The following is a 23848-nucleotide window of genomic DNA, read 5'->3' on the forward strand; positions in this document are numbered from 1 at the left end:
ATGAGTGCAGATGTCATGCAGGCATGCACCACACATGCATGTCTTGGACGGGAGTGAGTGTGACATTGGTGCTGCTGTGACAATTTCCCCAGTATGTCTGCAATCATCCCTGTACTATGTGTGTCTTTAATGTGTCACGCTACCACGGTGAGGGCCTACGCTGGGGTGGTGTTTAGGATGACTGCACGAGCAAGTTGTGAAAATTAATCTTTTATTTACCCTCGGTGTTCTTATTTGAACTCGCTCCGGGGCAGCTAGACCAAGTCAGAGCACTGCGCCGTGCTATTTAAGGCGGCTTGTCTGGAAATAAACAGAATATTACAGTCTACAGCTTCCCTTTTCCAAACTACACGCCGGCATTGATCAGTGATCAGTGAACTCAATTTAATCGTCTTTGCCCTTGATGGCATCGAGCCAGTTGGAGTCAAATTAAGACAATAAAATAGTGAGAATTAGCAGCACGGTCAAATTAGCTCCGACTGATATGCAGGTTGCATGTTGTTAATGCACGCAAACATCATACTAAGTTAAAATATTTGAACATATCTGGGTCTGAAAAGCTGCACTCCACAGGTGACAAACACCAATCAGCCACAGGTAAGATGCAATGTGTGTTCTGACACTTGTTAATGTGGTCAGCGTCAACCCTGTCCATCCCAACATTAACCACCGTGTTGTGGCTGATTGGTGTAGTTTGACACATATTGATCATGCAGACATCTTAGTTACACTAATATGCTGTGACAACATAAAGTACCTCGTTGGACATGTCACAGTTGTTTTTAATGTGAAAAGATTATATGTAAGACACACAATACATTTGTTTAGGGTGAAATTCAATTAAAAACACGTGTGATCATGATAAGAGGAGATTTATTTATAGGTATGAGAAAGGCAATATTTCCCAGTTAGTTAAAAGAACTGTAAGAACAGGTGGTTTGTTCCTGTTCTTCACATTCTGTCAACACGGTATGAAAGCAGCGTTTGCTTGTCTGAGCTAAGGTAATGAAAGCCCTGTGAGCTCAACTCAACAATACTCAATAACTAGACAGAGTTAGATTTATTTGTTGTTCTGTTGTTTTTCTTTTATGACATGCAAAAGTTTTTCCTATGAAAATTACCTGGTTGATTTCAAGATGAACCCAAACTCCACACTTAATTTTTACTTACCAGAGTATTTTTTTCTTTTAGTGACATATTATCATAGAGTTGAAGAATCTGAACTGTGTGTTTCATGGCTTCTCCGGCTTTCATCATACAGTGCAGGTATGATTAAATACTGTAGCTGTCAGAAAGCCCTGTTTCATGGAGTCTTCCACTAGATTTTTATGACAAATAGCCCACGGTAAAAGAGTAATTGGTCCTTATCTTGTACTTGGATTGTAGGCTGTAATGTGTAATTGCCCGTCTGTTGCTGATAACTGACTAGTGAGATTTGTAAAAAACAAAAAAGAGGCAAAGGCAAATACCATCAGTGGTTTTGTTTATACACACTCTTCATCTGCGAGAACAGTTTTTGCATCTCCAATTATCTATTTATCCACCTTCGATTTACTTCCATCAGTAAGGCATGTTCATTTATTTCCTCAGTCCTCAACCGTATACACGCCCTTGAAAGGTCACTTGATGAAATGCACATTTGCTTTCTCTCATTAACTATATGGAGTCAGACCAGCTCTGTGTGTGTGTGTGTGATTTTCAAACAGCAAATGTAGGTCATACTCTTCTCCGAACATCATCTGTCAAAAATGTGCTTGTAGTACGGAGAGAGAGCGGCTCGTCAGTGGAAATGCTAACCACACAGAGGCTTAATTAAAATGACTCTCCAGTAGAATTAAATGACGATCACACGGCCTGTCATCTCCTCTAACGCGACCCTCTTCCCCTTTTTATCAGAGGCCATAATATTAAATTTCCTTCTGCATGGGGATTTAACTGAAGGGAACAACGCAGGGAAGGATGGGAAGAGGAGTCAAAAGAGGCAGTGAAGAATCTGTGGGAAGGCAACGACGTTTGTCTTATATCAGGCCGTGAAAAAAGAGGGAGGTGGAGAAAGGGGGTGAGGTGAGAGATGTGGATGCGTGGGTTGTGAGCACACACAGATACACACACACTCACACAGATACACACACACTCACACAGATGCACACATACTCCGCAGCATTTACATGGATGTCATGAAACAGGGAGACAGATGAATTCATGGCATCATTCATCTAGCCATGTTGCCTTTTCCCTAACCCCCCTCCTTTTTTTTTAAAAATTTGGTCCTCCCTCCCTCCTCTCAGCATGACACGCTGCTCGCCGCTGCATCAGGGCAAGATGACATGTGGACACCCGGTGAATTGCCAATCGCCACAGAGAGAGAGAGAGAGAGACTGAGGGGAGGTGGTTTGACGCATCCAGACTGCAACCATTGTTTTTTTTCCTACATTAAAGAATAGGGGGGAAAAAAGAACTGCAGAGAAGCACTACACTGAATACTGGATGTATTCCCCACCACCACCATCCCCAACACCACCTCTCTCATTCTTCTTCCTCCTCTCCTCCTTTCTCCAAGTCGCTCACCCCTTTGCTTCACTGACCCTCTCTCACGCTACCTTACCCCCTGTCTCTCTCTCTCTCTCTCTCCCTCTCCCTCTCCCTCTGTCTCTCTCGCTCTCTGGGCTCAGGAAGAGAAATCAATAGCCACAAATTAATCATTCTGCCTTGGGCAGTCTGGGGAGGTGGGGGTGGGGGCACCAGAGAGTGGGCCATTTAGAGAGCAACAGAAAGGTATTAAGAGCGATTTCTCAAGATTTTCAGATTTTGGGGCCACACACATGTGCTGGCACACACACACATGCCCTGACGATAACAGTGCATAGTAACAATAGGCGTGTTGAAACTAAAGCAACAGCCGTCTCAACGCTGGACTCTGGGTTCAGCTTTTGGCTCCCTGTTCAATCTGGAACTAAGGCACAAAAAGACCCAGTTTACTTTTTCTTGATGTCAGTGCGAGCACAAACCAGAGCTGTAGTGCCTCCACCCACTTTCACAGTAGGAGTATCCAGCTGATTTAAAACAGCACTGCATGTTATGTGTTTGTTCAGTGTTGGCACAGAGCACCAATTCCACATATCACATACCAAGGACACATGAACGGTTTTGATGTCACGAGATGACAAATATCACAGTCTCGCCCTCTCGCCTTATGACAAATGATACATGCAACCGGTGTGATCATGTTTCTCAGGCATGTTGGGATGAAATGCATCATGCCATGTCCTCTGCACAACACAGACAAAAGGCATTTGAGATCATTTTTCAATAGGAACCTATAAAGAATCTCTGAAGCACAGTGTCACTATTCATTTTTTTGTTTTTACAAAGCACTTCCATTTTCCAGACGCAGCGTTTGGTATATTTTAAAATGGAGTTTGAGACTTCATAAAATAAAGGTGAATAACTCTGCATCTTAGTGTTCAAATATATTATACTGCCTCAGACAATTCAATTTGTAATCCCGGGCATAAAGCAGCTGTCTCTCAGTGCAGGAATTTGTCTTTCCTGCTGATGTGTGATGTCGAGCTGAGCCACCGTATTGCACCTCAAAGAACTTACTGTAATTGGCAGAGATGGGAAAGGTGACTTTGACAGCGTGAGCATGCATTTCCTGATTCCTAACTGTTATCTCTGCTTTTAAAATGGAGCTCGGGTTTGGTTTAAAAGCTCAAATATCCTTTGGATGAGTCCACAAAGTCAGTGCGTCGAGGGAGCAGCTTCAGGCTTTAAGTTCTGATGACTTCAGACCCTTTGACTCAGAGAGAGAGAAGGGTTCACAATCACAAATATCGATCAGCCTTAGGAATCATGTGAATTTGTAAACTGAGTAATGTTTCCACTTGAGAGATGCCCGATAGTATCCAAGATGGCACAAGATTTGTAATGTAGGCTTGAAATATTGTGTTTACAGTAAACCAGTATTATTCACTCCCACAGGCCCATTTCCCCCCCAGCATCTCAAACCCTTGCCATCATATTCATCACTATCCAAAGTGCATTTACCTCACTTCACCTTTATTGGAAAAATGCTGCTCTGAGTTCGGCTTTCATGCCTCTCGGCCAATTTGTCTTCCTGCAAAGACTTTCTTGTCTCTCAATAATCTTATCTACTAAACTGCCCAAGTATTGCTGAGGTTTGCAGTTTTTAGGATCAAGAGGACATTGATGGAATTATTTAAAATAACTCTTTTTTGTCAGTATAGAAAGTGTTTTAAGTTGAGCTGGATGCATCAAACATGAGCAGATACGGGACTCGCAAGTCTCTCGTATAAGGCCCCACTTTGAACTAATGGGCTGCAGTGATTCCTAATCCTGCATTTCACCAAAAAGGTCAGGAACCTTTTCTTGCTTTTGATTTTCTGAGGTTATAAAGTTATGGTCTGGCACTTCTGGTTATTGAGGACAGCAGAGGAAAGATCTTGTAAAAACAAACAAAAGATCACAATATTTAAGAGTTCAAAAACTGGATTGAAAAGTTCCAGAACTAGGCCCTAAGCTTGCGTTAAAAAAGGGAGCATGTTCCCCGTCTGCCAGTTCTCACTCCACTCAAAAAGACAAGTACTTAGTATGCCCGAGGAAAGGCCTCTCTCACATAAACACATACGCACATTGGTGGGAGTGATCTTTTAACAGACGCTTTTGAGAAGAGAGAAGAAAAAAATGCACAAAAGGAGATGAGGGCATCGTACAAACAAGAGCAGAGTGAGGGTGTTAAAATTAATATCATATGCTGGGAGATTCTGGGACCAGATGAAAGCAGAGACAGAAGGAAAATGGGCTTATGTGCTTCCTTATGGGCTCAAAGTACAAACTCAAATCAGACTGAAGTTACTTTGTTCAAGTATTGTTTTTAATCTAGACTCTTGGAATGATGCTAGAAATGGGAAGAGCAGCACCCAAAGCATCGCTCTTCCTAATACTGTTTTATTGTAGATTTGGAAGTGTTGAAAACACCACTATAGCTCAAGCATATTATTACTTTGAATGAAAGATGGGAAACTGCTGCAGCTCCACCCTTACATCCTCCTTGTGTGGTAATTTGTCTTCCCCTTGTTTGTAGGTTTCAGTGAAAAGACAAATATGTTGACATAAGAAAGGTGGCATTAAATTTGTCAGTGATGTTTGTGCAAGATGTACCAGGCACCAAATTCAGGTCAGACAGGCTAAGCTTTGACACTGTGGTTAATAATAATGATTGACTCTGTCGTGTTGCTACAGAAACACTCCCTTTATTGAGTAATACGTGGGTTTTTGATGGGGACACCAGTTTGTACGTTCACTTGCACATAAAAAGAAATGCCAGACATAAAAACAAAATGTTGCATGAACATTTTTACACTTAGGAGAGGTGGAAAAGTTCAATGGAAATAAACATAGAGAATACATTTTGTTGTACTGAAATTCACATGCACGGCCCAGGTTTAATTTCCACTCAGAATGATGGGGACCTGTCTCCCTCCCTTTGTTTCAAATAAATGCTTCCATTGAAGCCCTCTGACCAGCCAGCCACTACAGTCAAGATAACAGGTGAAGATAGAAATGTTGACATGCTTGAGTGAGCTGCCTTCGGGTATTAACCGCACACTCAAAGCAACGAGCGTAACGAGCAGCGGCAAATGGTGCAGCGGACATTTTGCCCTGGGTTTCATCTCTCAGACTGCACGTACCGTAGGCCGCTCTTCCTTATTGGTGACTGCGCTTACGTTCTTTTACAATGCACATTTGTAGTTTAAAACAAATGTGCCACATAGTTTAAAATATAATATAATATAATATATAATTAAATAATATAATGTGTTCATACTATATAGGTATGATAAGGTGTTTGCTGAGCGTATGAAATGCTGCATATGCAACTTTATGTATCCTATAAAAAATAACATCATCAGAATTTTTAACTTCATATACAGTGGTGGTTAATGAACAACTGGGGAGAGGTACAGAGGTTAAGAAGGGTACTAGCTCCAGATCTTTGTTGTAAAGACACACATACAGAATAATCAGAAAGTATCTTGTATCTGTGAAGAAAAGTTAAAATCATATGGTGATTTTCATGCCAGTGTGATGTGAGATGGTGAAGGGAAGAGTAGGCGGGCGGTTGGAAACAGCATTTTCTGGTAGCTTGTGTTGCTAAGAGCAGCGCTGAAGTGCATTTAACAGGCTGGAGCCCCAACGCCCTGCAAACCTAAGAGTGATTGAGCCTGTGCTGCACTCCAGGCGTAGTCCTGATCACTTCAATGCAGAGCGCTCAGTCACCAGGCTGCAACATGATAATACACCGAAAGGTACACAAACAGGGCGGGAACCTAACACAGGACACTGCGCTATCAGTTACTTGCTTATATAGTGGTAGTAGTACAGATAGCATTGCTGATGGACCATTCATTTGCACCAGGTCGGAACATCTACTCTTGTTCCACCATCACGTCTCAATTTGTTCCGAATACCCGCACGACTAACGACATTCCCATCAGCAATTTGTCCTCTTTGGCTCTCAGTAACTTATCTTTTCTCTTCATCTACATTTACATTGCATTGTAATTGTCACTTATTCAAAGTGACTTACACTGGGTGAACAAGTTGAATTGCTCAAGGACATTTTGACAGGGTGCAGGACCTTTAAGACACAGGCCTCAGTTAATCATTAGGCTGATTTGAGTGCTATTGACTTTACCAGAAGGACATTTTGAGTGTGTCTAAGTAGTTCAGGATCAACATACAAACCTGCAACTTTATTGCTCAGCCAGAAGCAGTTTATATTTTGTGGAGGAAATGGAAAGAAAACTGCATATTGTACCTCTTTTTTAAAAGTTTGAGTAAAGGGAAGTTAAAGGAAAAGTCAGCGTAACCAGAGAACACGGAACCAGCTCCGTCGTGTGTCGTGTCATGTGTGACGATAAATAAATATCTGTTGTTTCTGTAAAACTCATTTGGGCCAAAGAATTAAAAGGGTTATTGATTGGAAGATTCTTTGCTATCATTAGTTGTAGCTCTAATTTTGTGCTTTTTTCCATATAGAATCCTCTAAAATGAATCCTGTAATCTCTTCTCTGCCACCCACATTGCCAACATAGAGGAAAATCCATTAAGTTAAATAACAATAATAGACAATTACAGATAAACTCCTGTCTTCTGTGTTCGTGCAACTCCTCTCGCTCCATCTTAGTGCGCCCGGTTCATACACTGATCGTTATAATCTTGTGAAACAGCTGCATCGACTGCATCTGATTTGCGATCTTTTATAGTCGCCAGTAAAAGTTAAGCCCCCACCACCCTTTAGATCTTTCCTCAAGTGTTTCTGCTGTTATCAACGGTGGCTGGGAATCTAGTTGATTTAAATACGAGGGCGGCACGTTCTCAAGATCAATGGGCAGCTGTTTTAAGAGGGAATTTATGATACCGCCTTCTCTGTCCTGCTGTGCTCACTGTGCAGATTTTGCGCTGATACCGTGAGCTCACTTCCAGGGCATGTGATGTAAATCACAGCAAAAGGCCAGCAGTGAGGTCAAATCATTTAGTATTTTATCACAGCAAATGAGCATCAGCTACAATTTCATCAGCACCAGAGCAGAGAGGTGAACGATCCACCGTGCAGACACCTCAACGCTGCAGCCGCTTTATTAAAGTGAACTGAATTGAGTGTGATGCTTTCCAGGCTACGCATATAAACCTGAGGTGAGAAGATTTAAAGCACGCTTTGTTCTCCCGCTCAGATGCAAATCACAGCTTCGCTGCTAACGCGGAGTGAGAGCTAAAGACACACAAGGCATTGTGAGCATCACCTCACCCGTGTTTCTAAGCAACACTAAGTTTGACAACAAGTTGAAAGCTATCTGATTAGCTTCAGCTACAGTAAAGTGAGGACAACGGGTAGAGCTTGAGTTAGAAATGGACACAGGAAGATATCGATTGCTGTTTTGCATGTGAGGACGGATGATGTGGGTCTGAACGTGAAAAACACAACAGCTTTCTGACAGTTCTTCCTTGCAGGCTATGTGCTGAACCTAGGATGCATTAAACATTTATTTATAACATGTCCTATAGAGGGGTGTTGCCTCACAGCAAGAAGGACCCTGGTTTGAATCCACAGGTCAGCAGGGTGCCGGGCTTCCTCCCACCTCCAAAGACATGCGTGTTAGGTTAATTGGTGACTCTAAATTGCCCATAGGTGTGACTGTGACTGTGAGTGTGAATGGTTATCTGTCTCTGTCCCTGTATGTTTGCCCTGCGATGGACTAGTGGCCTGTCCAGGGTGCACCCCGCCTCTCGCCTAATGACAGCTGGGACAGGCTCCGGCGCTCCCGTGACCCTTGAGTGGACAAGCAGTTAAGAAAATGGATGGATGTCCTGTAGTCGGTGTACATGCTCCCACTGTTCCACCGCACAGCAAATGAAGCTCCCGCTCCCGCAGATCTACTTTGTTGGGGCTGGATTGTTTAAAGTAGAAGCTGAGCAACAGACTAAAAAACTCAAACAAGGTCAGAAGCTGCAATGCAACTGCTGAAAGCATGCAACTTAACTACAAATTACATGTGAAACACTACACGAAACTGCATAAGCATAGAAACACAAATTTGAAAACTGCCCAATGGAAGTAAAGGTGACAATCAGGGGCCCTGATGTGGTGACGTGCAGCAGCTTTGAAAACACCAAAAACCAAGCCATTAAGATTAGTTGTTTTAATCGACATCGTCATCTCTGCGGTCCCAATATAAGGAGTGTTTTTGGTTGACTTCACCCTGTGTATGAGTCAATGTAGACAAGTTCAGACTCTGCCTCTGCATCCTAATTTTTATTCTGACACTGAATTCTGATCATTTTACACCAGGTTTCTGCAGACTAGCAGCAGCACTGAATATTACTGTTTGCACAGAGACGTATAGCCTCGATTTTCTGATTGTCTCATGGAAGAGGAATGTACATGCACTTACCCAATCTAACGCAGATCCACTGTAACTTTACCGTGTCTATGTTGCTGAGAATATTTTATATATTATAATATTTTTATTATTATTATTTATTATAATATTCATTTAACAACAGCTGTTGTTAAATGAGGTTGTTGTAGAAGTTTCCGAGTGCAGCATCACAAATAGATGCAAACCAGTCTCCCCCTGTAGAGCTGATTACATGATTGTGATTGGCGTAGGTGAGGTGTTGCTTTTCAAATTGCTGTTATTAGTGTGAGGTTTACTTGGCCTGCATTCTGGGAATGCCTCTCTGTGCTGCTGAGGGGCTCTTCTGAGAACTGGACAGCTTTCACCCCGTCTGACCAGAAGGCTGTGACGCACTCTGATATGACACTGGTGACTCACTGGTTCTCCTGTTCCTGGATCTGTGAAATCTCATCCTACCCTTCGTTGCAGTTTGTGCCCTGCTCGGTGACCGCTTGTCCCAATGTGTCCACACATCTGAGCTGAGACACACAGATGGACGACAGGCAGACGAAATTCCTCCCACTTCTTCTGACATCTCTGAGGGTGGAAGCTGAGGGTGATGTTGCTCGTCTTGTCTGTGTTTGATGTACCTTGCAGAAAAGCAAAGAGAGAGGAGGCCTATTATAAAACAATGAGGACACAAAGGAAGAAATAGCTGAGAATTGCTGTAAGTGAGAAAGGAAACCAATCTTGCTTAGATGTGAAAACATAATGATGTGTTTTCACTGTGTTTTATAAGGCATCAACTATGTACCAACTATTGCAGGACAGATAAGTGGAGTTAGTATTTTCTCTTCTTAGAAATATGACACTTTTGCAGATTGAGTATTACATTACATTAATAGAAGAAATCTATTGACTGTGTTGAGCATAGAGAATACATGAGACCAGCTCCGGGGTCGGAGCCAAACATTACTGAAAAATACAGTTACATTAATAAATCACTCGCAAACTCAACAACACAAGTGACAGTTTACACAAATAATAAGGAGAAATACATTATTCGTCCATGTCATACAGAGGGATGCTCGAGCACTGTAGGTTTCAGGTAGTCTCTAAATGATGTCCCTGTTTGCAGGACTGGTATTACATTGTATAGCAAGGTAAAGTAAGGATAATACATCAATCAGAAACCATTTTTATGCTTTATGTTTGGTTTGTTGTAGCTTTTAAGTAGATCATCATCTACTTCATCTATATAGTTCGTCATGACAAGCATTTTGGACAGTTATCACATAATAATCACAATAAAAAGGCAGCCCAGATACTTGGAATCAACACTTCCCTGCATTCGCTGTCTAAACACATGTCCATATTATTAATTTCCCTGTTGCATTCCTTTCCCTCAAGAGCACCTAGCTGAAAATCTGGGTTTAGAGAACTTGTTTCTAAAGCCGAGGGAGTACTGTGGAAACAAAAACAGAACCAGTGACAGGTTACATGTTATGTTCCTTTAGTCTGCTCTCCCACAGGTTCCCCGCTCCTCTGGTTGTATATCACAGGTGATCGCCCTTTCCCTTCCTATTTCTTCTCCATCAACACATCATCTCAGGAGTAGACAGACCTGCACGGTGCTGCCACAGACTGCTGCCATAGCTCTCGGCTCACAGGCGAACACGCTGCAGTGTTTTAAGTCAGAAAAGGCAGACACTCCACCGTTCAGGGCAGAGAGGAGCAGCTTTGTTGGGAAAGCGCTCAGAGTTGAGCCGTTGGGGGTCAAATGACTGTCTAACATCTGTCAGTCATCCTCCAACGAGCCGAAACCTGACGGCACCTCGCTGGCCCCATTAGTCTGCCTCCCACATCACCTACAGCTACAGCTGCTTTACATACCTGCCAACTTCTCCTCAGATGCATCTTTATTTGCAAAGCTGCTTCAATTGTGTTCATATTACTCATCTTTACTGTGGTTTCCATTACTAACACAGTGGCATACAAAATCTAAAACGCACTGAAAACATGGCTTAAAAAACATGATGGGATCCTACATGAACACACTATCTTCTGTACTATCAATCATTAATGGTGACATTAAGTCCCTCCATTTAGCATTTATAGCCAGAATGAAAGCATCTAATTAGTGGTTTATGCACCTATCGGGACACTAAAGTGTTTAATAATGCACTATTCAGTAACAAATGAAGACAATATCAACATCTGTGTTTTACCATGTTGTCATTCATTAAATTGCTTTTTGTTTTTTTAGTTGTAACTTAAGTGGCACACACAAAAAAATAAAATTTCTATCTCTTCCTGCCTGCTAACAACACTGAGTAGCTTTCCAGAGGCTCCCAGAGAATTTCTCTAGACCCTCCTAAATCGTTCCCGACAGTCCTATGATCAAAAATACTTTTCAGGTAAGATTGAAAAATCCAACCTTGGAACACCGTGTATCACTGTGTGTCCCATTACTTATACTAAATATGCTCTAACTGTAATTTAACTGTGACTTTAAGTCTTCACACAACAGCTCTGCTCCAGTGCTGACATGCAAAAAGCCCTTTTTTTTTTTTTGTTACAGCCTGAGATTCGCTGCAACATCTGTGCTTCATGCGTGCATGTAATGGGAGAGGTAGAGGCGGCACGTATGGGCCTCCCTGTCTTAGCGGGGTCATTACCAAGATGAATATAGTGATTACAGGGATGAATAAGGTGTGATTATGAAGATGAATAAGGCGATTAGGGCCCTTGTCACTGCTGCTAAGGTTGCTGTTCATTAGGGGGGAGAAGATGTACCTTTCCATCCGCAGGGGATTTATACCCACATACCTATACATGCGTGCACATAAGCAACGCAGCAATGACCAGACGAGAGAAACCATTTGTGTTTATTTGTGAGGTTAAATGACCCGTGGATCCAATATATCTCTACTGACTGGTTGGCGGCGTAATCCCGCTTATGTGTTTGACCTGAAAGGACACGAGCATACCTGACTGCGTTTGCTGTTTCAAGCTTGCACATTGCTGTGGCAGTACTGTAACAACAGCTGACTAATGCTGCATGCTGTGTCACTGGAGCTGCTGTGCGTCCAGGGGTTGAAGACACCTCACCGGCTCTGTCCATGTGATCCTCCCGCTAGCAGGGGTCCGGATAGGATATAACCATGGCAACAAAAGAGAACAGTTCTGATGTCCGCATGGCAACGGCTGCTGTAGGGACTGAGGATGGAGGTGGGAGGAGGAGACTGTGGGGGAGGGGAGGAAGAGGGGGGGGGGGGGTTCTAGCTGCTGACGCACTGGGTGGCTGCCTGGAAAGTTTTTGAGAATGCCGCCCACTGACGAATCAGAAGTGGGCTCGTATCTCTCTCTCTTTTAAACTCTCCTTCTCTTTTGAACTGCACCTCCCACTCAGTGAAGAGTCCCCCTGACCCCCGTGTACCCCCCCCCCCCTCCCCTTCTCTTCATGCACCTCCTCCATGTTTGTGTCTCATCACACCTTTGTCTCTGTCTGCAGTACTGTGATCCTGTTTGATCACTGTTGGAGTGTTTTGTGCGTGGGCAGGCCCGACCCAGTCTTTCCCTCGGGCATCTGGGACGTACTTGTCCAGTGTTGCTCTTACCTGCAGAAATGTATACATGTACACTCTGATAATAACCAATGTAAATATAATGTTATGTCATGCACCCTTGGTATCTTATGACAGTGTGGGTAGCATGAGGAGCTCCATGTGACAGTGGCAGTGCCAGTGACCTCAGCCCACATTGCAGATGAATTGGAAAATGCGTCTTTAGGGTTTCTGCAACTCACTGCTTCTAATTATCTCCAATAATTAATGAGTAATTTCTGCTTGTGCATGAATTCAAATCGTGTGCAGTTAAATAAAAAATCCATGCAATGACAAAAATCAAAGCAACTAAGACCAAAACATACCCGAAGTTTTAGCCCCTGGTACAGAGGGATAATGGAAATGTTCCCCATTGTTCAATAGTTAATAGAATACAATTGCTGCAGTATTGCTGTATTTATGCCAATTTATTTCTTCATTTGTGAGGAAATAAAACAGTTATGAACACAGTGAAACATGTCAGCCCTCTAACAGACTGACTTGCTGTCCAGTGTGTACCCTGCCTCTCGATTGTTTCCAGCATGGATGGCCGTATCTTAGGTGTGGTTACGTCTACGATACCGGACTGTATGGTCAAATGAATCAAACCTGCACTCGATGATATCAGTCTGGTTGCTTAATGCTGACAGTCCACTGAGGCCACCAGTTATCTCACAATTCCATATATTCATGCAAGGAAATTAGTGTTTAATATGAGCTTCGGTATCTCTGTTGTACCTACCTTGTAGTTCCTGGCTTTGTATGCAGCTACTGCAATCATATATCGAGATAGCACAGCTGTGGGGGTGGAACAGCAGAATGAAGATTAAGCGAGAGTCAAGCAGGGAGAAATAACCTGTAGTTGCATTATAACTTGAAGAAGGTCTCTAGCAACAGGCCAGAAAGCTGTGTTCCCAGCAAAAGAAAGATGGCAGGAAAGAAAATTCTTTTCTGGAAAATTTCTTTTCAAGTCCTGTCTATTAGCCAGAAGGCAAAGGCCATGCTTATGGTATCAATAGCATCAGAAAAACCTTCTCAACTTCACCACAGACCTCTTTTAACCAGTCAATGCCTAACAAAGCATCGCTCTGCCTCAGCTGGAGTTATACTTACTGTATATGTGAAGATCTGCCTGGGGAGAGCTTCTCTTTAAATACACAAAAAAAGACCAACACAGGGACGTCAACAGACCAGGAATATCTCCTCCTCGTGGTTATGTGATTGTGCCGTCGGGGCCTAAAAATGGGCTGGGCAATGACCGGATAAACCTTCCTCCCTCAGGAGTAGACCTGAAGCCCTGTTGTGGTGGGCAACTATAAATCTACATCCACCCACACCCCCTTCTCTTTGCCACGACAACCCTCTCTTCTCCACTGCACTCCACTCTTGAGTGCTCTGTCTCTCCAGGCTGTGTGGTAATGAAGTGCTTTATGGCAGCAGAGGACATGAGGGGACACAGGGAGCATGAGGTTAGCCCATAGCTCATTCCCATTATAGGGGGGCACTGTGGCCAGCAGTGACTGGGCTGATTGAGTCAGTCTGGACTAAACCCCCACCCCCCACCCCCACCTGCCCAACCATCTCTCAAGCCTCAAACACACAGTCACACACATCACCAAGTCCCAGCAGAGGGGTCTGAGATGGTTTGATGATGGCTCAATCCCACCAGAGGATCTCAGATAATCTGTTGCCTCTTCTGATTATGTCAACGCCACATATAATGTCCTCTGTCGGGCTGAGCAGGTTAGTTACTGCCTGGATTTCAGCACGAAACCCAAACCCGCTCCTCAGTGAGAGTTTAAAGATCTGAGGATTTGAAGCTCTACAGGAATAAAACAGTGATTTAGTGAGTTACACAAATATGCTCGACTCCCTAAGTTAGGAAAAACATTTTTTGTTCATTCTTTTAGTGTTTAGACAAGGGCGTAGCAATAATGTACAAAACCTTTTCTACCTTTATCCCTTCCAGACTTCAGAATGATAGAAATGAGCATTGCAAGTGGCTGAATTTAGGTTAAATCACCACTGTGTTGAAAGTAGAACATACATTACTGGCGACGCTGTAGCTCCTGTAGCTCTCGTCCAACTCTGCAGTAAAACAACCATCACTCAACATTATTACAAATTTCAGTGTTCAAATAACAATTTTACAGCGAGTAATAATGTTGAGCAACAGTTTGCTGGTTTGGTAACATAATGTTCTTTGAAGAAAAGCAGCCATGCCTTTCCATTTTGTGCTAACAAGGAATCATACTAACATTACTTGTCAATCAAACTGCAACTTTAGAAATCTCGCAAAGAGAAATGTTTCCCGTTAAATGCTATAAATATGTTATGGGGCATTTTATTGTAATATTTACAGCTATGAGCAGATTTTTGATTTTTGTTACAGTCAGGAAAATGGGATACAGTTTGGTTTGTTTTATTCATTTAAACATTAAACCTTTCAGTAATTAAGTTTACTGTATTTCTCAGTGAATACAGGATTTTCTCTTTGCATTATAAGTGTTTTGACTTACAACACACCTGAGCCTCTGGCAACACCTTTCCATTCAACAGGGGCTCTCCCACCGCTAATGCTGTTAATGGCCAAACGGCTCCTTCTTCACCCTGGCTCCGCTCTCACACTCACGTGGGGAGGTCTCTGAAATGAAAATGTCATTATAAAACATTTACCAGTCTGCTGAGTTTACATGTCTTACAAGAAAAGGGATCGTTTGGAGCGGTTAAGTGTCACATAAATCTTTCAACACGCTAATTGAAGTGGTTCCCCCAAAAGGCCACTCTCCGCAGCTGCTTTTACAAATCGCACAACTGCGGATGGGACGGCCAGCTCCCAACCAAATCTTACACCCACTTGATAACATTGTTAAGACACACACATGGTGCTCTGTGGGTTGCTGCTGCTGCAGATAGTTTGCTCAGACAGCTCCACTGGGACTGTACAATGTAGTCGTATGTAAACACAAGTCATCTTTCAGTGAAATATGCTCTGAGAGGAGGCACAAGTGTGCTCTCCTCCCCCCTGCCTCCCTCCTCTCTGCTCCTGGATATGCAACTTTTTTAAAGCTTATTTAAGCAGGCAAGTTGAATAGGAACATATTGTTATTTCCAGCAGCAGCCTGGGGGAGTAGTTGCAGAAGGCAGCGGGGTTACACCTACAGTAGGCACCAGCTCAGATATGAAAGCTGGTGCGCTACAGATAGCTGCTGAAGCATCTCCACCAAAGCTTCAGAGGATTACGTGCTTTGAGCTTTATGCTATTGTGCTAGTTAACAGATATCACCTTCCAGCTGATTGGAATGAGCCCAACTCTAATCTCCAGTCTGCCACAAAGAGATGAACTTTATATTGTATATCAGAGCATCAAAACTGTGCCGCTCTGTTAAACTCTGGACAGCTTTTTCATGGCTCAGCAATTACAGAGGCCCAAACTGTGACACTCAAACTTGATGTATTCCACCTCCCACTTCATCGTCCCTCTCTGTCCTTCAAAACCTCTCGATTCCCTGTCCTTCCTATATTTATCTCTGCTTCCCCTTTCATTGTCTCTCTCCCGGTTTTTATCTCTCCTTCACTCTTGTCCTAATTGCCACAAAACCTGTTGATGAAAATCAGTAAGTGTTTTTTTGACTATAGTCCAGAGCTGAGACAGTGGGACAAAAGAGTGGTACACTGGATTGCATCATTTAATGCACAGGTTCCCATAGTCACACTGAAGCCACAGAAAATTAATAATGTTACCAGCATCAAAAATGCCTGTAAACCTCATGCACGTTTGCAGTTTTTACATAATGAAATCTGAGCAAAACACTATAAATTTACTGAAGAAAAACCTGCTCGGTGTAGAAAAATTGTTCAAAAGTTTCATGGAGATGAAGATAAAAACATTCAGATTTGTGTAGAGCAACCTTTCAAATGTCACGTTTCCATCACAGTTTCCACTATTTAAGGTTTGATTGGTGCTCATTCAATCAAATCATCTGTCATCTTCTTTCGTAGTGGTGTGATTGCTGGAGCCATGTCCTAACGTTTGCATGGTAGCAGTGGATTTTGTGCAAATCCTGTTGGGATTTGTGTTACAATAGGATGGAAATGTGACTTCTCCCACTAGATCTATCCCTCCTGAGCTGAGTTTCTCAACAGCCAGTGGCAGGGTTGCACAGGTGGGACAGCAGATTGAGGACGCGTTGAAGGCCTCTTTTTTTTCTCTATAATATCTGAGTGGTCATCACAGAGGGCTCCTTCTCTTTAACCACACCCTGCTGTTCCCATCATGCCTCACTATCTCATTAACAACACCTGGCACCACTGTAACCAACACCTGTCTACCTAATTAGAGGATCACTAGAGGGAGAAGAGATGAAAAAGTTAATGCAATACTAATCTGGCCCAATCAAACACCTAGCCATCTGCCTCCTCAGTGCAGCAGCAGGTCACTGTAATGGCCACCTTATGGGTGCCTCCTCCATCATGTGACCTCATCAACACCCAAAATCCACTGAGAGGACACATATAGAGGACAGCAGTCGGAGTGAGAGGGAGGGGAGAGGGACGCGAACATGCTTCTTCCTGGATGGACAGAGTAACTGGAAGGCAAGGTGTCAGGCAAATAAATGAGCATTAAGAGATTCCCCGTGCACAGCAGTTGGAGCGGCTCCAGGTCGCACCAGCTGCGCTGCTCTTGTTTACAAGTCGCCACCTGCTGCCAGAGAGGCCTGGTGATCAGGTCTGCTTTCTGCAGAGCATCTTCTGTGTGAGAGCCACAGCCAGGCACCAGTGAGGAGTCTATTGATATGAACCATTTAGAGACTATCAGTGCTATCAGCTGACCTGAAACAGTGTTTTGTTGAGCTTATGAAAATGTATAGAGCTGCAACTAACGGCTGTATATCCAACAGCAAATATCCATCACAAGATCTGAAGCCCAAATTGATCATTTATAATGACTTTCTATTTTTTCCAACCAACAGGAAAAACAATTCGACTCATTAATCCAGCTGTAAAAAGTTTGCATATCAGCTGTTTGTCCGGTTGTTGCATTAAATTGAATGTGATTTCTGTTTTTTTACCAACAGGAAACTTCAAAGGGATGTGTAAACAGATAGACCACTTTCCTGAGGAAACAGATTATGAAGCGGATCCATCAGAGTACTTCTTACGTAAGTATATTGTCTCTTCTGGAGAAATCCTACTTTACATGTCTTAAAAGTGACCACAAGAAAACACCACATTATGCTTTTTTATTCGGTTCTATTTTGGAAATTTTTGCTCTGTCTCAGACTGGAGCGGTGTGCTAGTAACTGCTCTTGGCCCGCGTGTCTCTGGTGTCTCTGCCTGCTTTTAGCACGAGGCCGGCCAGGATGAGCCCTGCCAAGCAGCTCGTCTGTTTTTACTGCTTGGCTGTGTGTAACATAATGTGCAGTGTTACAGTCGGCTGTGTACCCTGTAAACACAGCCCATTGATTTCTGCTCTCTTTTCCTTTGTGCAAGCAAGACAGAGATGCTTGTCGAATTCATTTGCCTGCTAATCCTAAAAATCACAACAATGACTTGGAGTTCATAATATACTGTGAGTGTCATAGGTTCAATACTCTCCTCTGATGGGCCAATCATTGTGTTTGTTGTTACATATGAGTTGCATATTACTGTTTGTATGACTCCACAGTCATAAAGCCACTTAGTTGAAGGGAAACGTCTTTAGAGAGATGTTGGTTTTGTTGTTGTTGATGTAGCCACGGACCAAACACATTGGTGAGAATGAATGATGATCTTCAGCTGTTGCTATGGTTACCATTCTGCTACACTGTAGCCAGCCGGATGGAGCTAGCCGTTTCTATGGTCACTGTCATGGTGTAGCAACAGGTGCAAGCTAAAACTGTTTCCATGGTTACAGCTCTGCTTCCTTGTAATGTAATCAACACACTTCTAAAATATGCAGTACATGAATAATCACATTCAGAGAACGACAGTGTCTAATTAAAATAAATTTTTCCAGTACTTGTGCATTTTGAGTACACACTTAGTTCTAATTTGGTGCCACGGGTGGATTAGTGAACCAGCCCACTGAGCATAGGACCAGGGATTCAACGGTTCAGAAGGCCCCTGGGACAGAGCCTCTGTTTGAATATTTAAGTATGTAAAGAAAATCCTACGACTACAAAGAAACACAAAACAACTGACTAAAGAGACAACACTTTGAATCTGTAGCTCATGCTCTTGTGTAGGATGATTGGAGGGTTATACTACTGTATGTCTGTGCCCAGGCAACCGTTGTCTCATAATCCGTCCATGTCGGCATGAACAAGCATTAAAATGTAGCTGATATTTCTGCTGTTCTGGTCGAGTCAGTCGGATTTTCTTTTTGCTTTTTGGACATATTCTTTCTTGTAAGGCAATCTGTTGAGACAGCTTTGATGAAGAAACGTTTTTGGAGACCATCACTGCATTGGAAACGTATTGCTTGGTGGATGGTATCTGGAAAATATACATGGACACTTGTAGCAGTTTCTTTTGGATGCTCTTTCTCACCAACTGATACAATATGCTGCATCATTTTTGTTCACTACAGTATGCAGAATACACTGATTCAGTATATGTATACACATCTATATATGGGTGACTTAGTGGGGTGAAAGACCTCAGCAGAAAAGGAGAAAGTGAACTCGTCATGTCTTAATTACTTGTAGTGTGTTTATAGTTTGCTTGTGGTTTAGCTGCTGCTGAGTCTCAAGTACATTCAGGATTACATTCTGGTGTTGTCAAGCAGGTGGGTGTGACCACCAGAGTGGTGCTGCGACACAGCCTCAAACCTGTAGGCCGACAGCTTGTTAGACCATAACGTCACCGGCACAGTATAGGACATGACATACAAGCATCTGGCTGCAGTGATTTCTCCTGTTCATAATGTCCCCTTGATTAGACTGAGAGACTCAGAGTACCTGTGATCTCTTAATTACTGAGTAACACAACGGACAAATAATATTCATTCTATTGCTACTAACTTAACGTAAAATGGTTCTGTCCTCCACGTTATCATAATATATCACTTACTTTCGTAAAGCAGTTTAGTTATTTCTTGGTATATTTGACAGTATTCCATTATTAGTTGCTAACTTTAGCGCTGACACTGTCGTATCACATAAACACAGCAATGTCCTGAGTCCCATTTGACCCCTGTTGTGGTCCCATTCCCAGCTACAGCCTGCAGTGGTTTGAAACTAGAAGTCACAAAGTGTCCGTCTCTTCGCCTCCGTCAGCGGGGACAGTAATTGAGGCTTCTCAGACTGCGTGCCAGTGCCAGAGATTAAGCCCAGCCAATTAGACTGTGTTTGACTTAGTGCTCTGAGCGGTTGTTCCCGTCCGTATGTGCCACAGAGAACAGTTATGATAACAGCTCTGGTAATGATTCTAACAATGCCAGAGCTTCGGCAAAGGCAGGTCAGTCTCATAATGAGGCATCTCTCAGGATGGGGATGGGGGGAGGGAGGCAGAGGCCACACTATGGCCCTCTGACCACTGACACTCAACTCTATGTGTGTGTGTGTGTGTGCGTGTGCATGCGTGTTAACCTCTTCCCAGGCTGTGATTGGAGGAGAAGGCCGCAGTGCTCCCAGTGGCTTGCCAATTAGGACACTCACATCCATAAATATTTCAGCCTCCTTCTTATATAGGTCAGGCCTCTCTCACTCACTGTCTCTCTTACTCTATCTCTGCCTCTCTTCACCCTCACACCCATAATATTTCATGTCAGGAGTTGTGGGTAGCAGTACCTATCGTCATGTCTCTGACTATTGACAGCATCTAAGTGGGTGCCTCTGTATTAAACCCCGGTGAAGCATTTTTGTATCTGTCCATTCCCATTTCACGGACACACACCTGGTATTTCCATAATGAGGAGTTTCACGGCGCCTCTGGGTGGCCAAAAACAGAGGAAAGCTGCTTCTGCTCACACATGCTGTCAAGGGAGACGGGGGATAGTTATGCAACAGACATGATGTCGGTTCAGGTGAAGGCTAGGCGGAAGTGACATCACCGGGGCACTCGCCGGTCCAAAATCGAGGGGACACACCGATGATGTCATCAGACAGAGTAGTGAGGAGACGGAAGATATTCGGTGCTGTGGTTGCCGAGCGGAAAACAGACAGATTAGACTATATTCTGCTAAACATGCACCCCCCCCCTGCCCTCCCCCCATCATACAAACACACAAAGATCTGCTTTTTTGTATGTGTGTACCCATACATACACACCACATATAAGTAGCTTCTGTGTGTGTGTGTGTGTGTGTGTGTGTGTATCTGTGTGTGTGCATGTGCGTGTGCGTGATGTGAGTCCTCAGCTCTCCCAATAGCAAGACAGTTTGCACATCCACACGGGGTTATATAAGCCAGCTGAGGCACACTAAAGCGCCAGTGGGTTTTTAGATCATGCCGTGTCGGAGCTCCCATCATCCATTGCTCTACTGGGCGCTAAGCAGCTGAGAGAGAAGAAAGAGGGGAAGAAAACGCCCAGTTATGCAAGCTACTAATACTGAAAGACAACTATTCACTATGGCGAGAAGAAGAGCGCGTGAAGCGAGGGGAGAGAAGTGTGTGTCAGATTCACATGGACATGTTGGAAAGGAAATTAGACTAAATGTATATTATGTTCTAAAACAACACACCCACTGAACTACAGACGCAAGGCTGCAAGTAGCACTTTCATTTAAATAAAATGGCCTATTATATTCTTCACTAGATCTGTGATATGCCAGAAAACAATTATTACTAACATTTTATCTGATACGTGTTGTGCTCTAGTGTAGGATTTATTGTATTCTAATGTTAAAACCAATACTGTTTTGACACTCAATGTTAAGGAAATTAGTGTTTATTGTTACTATATCGGTTTACACTTCTAAATGACATTTTTAAGCATTAATGCAATCTTTAATGCCATTAAACAGCTGTAGTCAATATTTCGATTGAAACATGGATCACATGACTGTTGGTTTGTGAACAGGATTGCTCATAGTGGTGAAAATACACAGAATTAGCTCCTCATTTTTGCTTACTGTTAAGCTGTCTGACACAGAGTAAGTTCATTTCAAGTGTTGTTTTTCGGCCACAGCAGTTGCTGAAACTGTCTGGGGGGGTGGAGTTGTACTTCCACGATTCAGTTATAGTGAGTTTCAGCATGTGAACATGTCAGTGAAAAAAAATACTAAAATGAAATACTTTACCCCTTAGCTGTCCCTGGTGGTTTAACGCCAAACCAGCATGCCTCTGGCGTTTGCATGTGTTGATCTCAGAGTACTCGCTGACATTGATGACAGAGCCTGTGTCACCCTGGGGCCTCGCAGCAGACTGGACTCTGGCTTTGCCACTGCCCGATAAAATCAATGGGTCTGGGGCAGCACACGCAGCCAGAGTGGTGGGTGACAACAATACTGGCTTTCTCAACCAGCGCAGAGTCTGTAATACCAGTTTGCATATAACTGTGTGTGCGTGGTGCCAGTGAGTTTCCTGCCTTTCTAGCAGTATCAAAGGGAACATATAAGAAATCCATCCACTGATATAGCACACAAACACACAGCACACAGATGTGGGCCAATAAATTAAAAACCAATCTTTTTTTTGTCCTGGTTGACCGAGTGATTGCTAGCAGTCTAACTTTATATCTTATTACCAGGGAATATAGAGGCAGCACAGCCTGTAAAACACAGAGATGAGAGGATGTCTCCTCATATTAAAGCATGATTAGTAAATAGAGGACAAGCAGCGGAGTTGGGCTGTCGCTGGGGCGTCATCAAAAGACGCCCGCACCATCTCAGATCAGTTTTACATGCGCACATTTATTCATCAGCTCTGAGCCATAACAGCCTGAAATGTCCCACCACTGTGAGAGAAAACAGCAAATTATATATACTCCCTATTTATCTCTGAACATAAAACAGTAAACATTCGGGGCTTGACAGTTTGTGGGGATTTCTCAACTGTTCTTGTTGTGAATTATATATTAAAATGAGAACAGTTGTAGTACTAACAGCCAGGGGGGAAAGCTGAACTAAATTGAACCACAAGCAAAATGACCTTCAGCTGCTACAACATAAAGAAGAAGCAACTGCTGCACACAATGTATGGCTCCATAAACAAGTCCTACACGTCTTGGAAAAGTGCAGTGTGAGCATTTCTCTAGGTCACAAACTATAAACACAGTGCCCCACACTGACATCTTTTAGAGGAAAAACATGTTTTTGTTTTGATCTTTGGTTTCTCGCTACTGTGGACGATGTTCACATTAATTGATAATCTCGAGTTTTAAACCTCCTATAGTTCATTTGGACCCCTGAAATATACCCACTGGCCATGTTGTACAGTAATCTAATGCACCAGTTCTGCCATTAATTCCACCTTGAGTAGGTTATAATTTCTCAATTTTTGATAATAATAATTATCAGCCTTCATAATTTAATACTACTACTTATATGTAGTACATGTCAATTATCCATAACCCTGCAACCTTTTTATCATCATACAGTATCTCCTATCAGTGTAACTTTAAACCTGTGTTAATGCGGCTCTGTGTGGTGTTTCCGTCCCGACTGATGCGTGATGTTGACCATACCAAGATCTGACAGTGAATGCAGCGCTGTCATGTCGACATTCGAGCGTGATCTGTGAAGACATGAGCAGGGGAGTGGAGTGGGGGGTAATTGCTGTAATTGAAATGTGTTCTGTGCAGGGCGGTTTAATTGTCTGAGCGTGAGGGAGATCTTCTACAGTATTCCCCTGACCCCTCTGTGTGTGATGGCATGTTAATATGACAGTAAGCAGTATTCAGTGGAGGAACTACTGGGCTTTAATATCAGCGGTGTGTGTGTGTTTGTATGGCTATCATTGTGAGGACCAGCATTAATTTTAAACCATTCAACTGAGGACATTTTTACAATGTGAAGACATTTTAGCTATTTTAGCTTAGTTTAAAGAGCAATTTCTGTTAGGCTAGGTTTCAGGATTAGGGTTAGAATTTGATTTTCGTTAGGGTAAAGTTTAGGGCGATGCAGTACATGTGATAAATTAAAAATGGAAACAAAGTGCATTATGCCGTGTGTGTGTGTGTGTGTGTGTGTGTGTGTGTGTGTGTGTGTGTGTGTGTGTGTGTGTGTGTGTGTGTGCATCGATTTCCATTTACAGGCTGTGGATCGCAGCAAGTGTGTGCTGGTTTCAGCTTTATATATTTGATTATAATTAGGGCTGCAACTAACACTTATTTTAATTACATTTTGTCTACAAACATCCAAAAGTCCAAATGTTTGAAGTCTAATATTATACATAAAAC

General features: G+C 43.0%; 1 protein-coding gene across 1 annotated transcript in view; it reads left to right on the forward strand.

Moving 5' to 3' along the window:
• Window positions 1–23848, forward strand: part of cacng2a (calcium channel, voltage-dependent, gamma subunit 2a) — a 42355-nt gene that overhangs the window by 10272 nt on the left and 8235 nt on the right. The window contains exon 2 of the mRNA XM_026356777.1: window positions 17605–17688. Coding sequence (XP_026212562.1) covers window positions 17605–17688 — 84 coding nt within the window. The remainder of the gene's footprint in view (window positions 1–17604; window positions 17689–23848) is intronic.

The sequence above is a fragment of the Anabas testudineus genome, chromosome 8 (genome assembly GCF_900324465.2).
Source record: "Anabas testudineus chromosome 8, fAnaTes1.2, whole genome shotgun sequence".
In the NCBI taxonomy this organism is placed as follows: domain Eukaryota; kingdom Metazoa; phylum Chordata; class Actinopteri; order Anabantiformes; family Anabantidae; genus Anabas; species Anabas testudineus.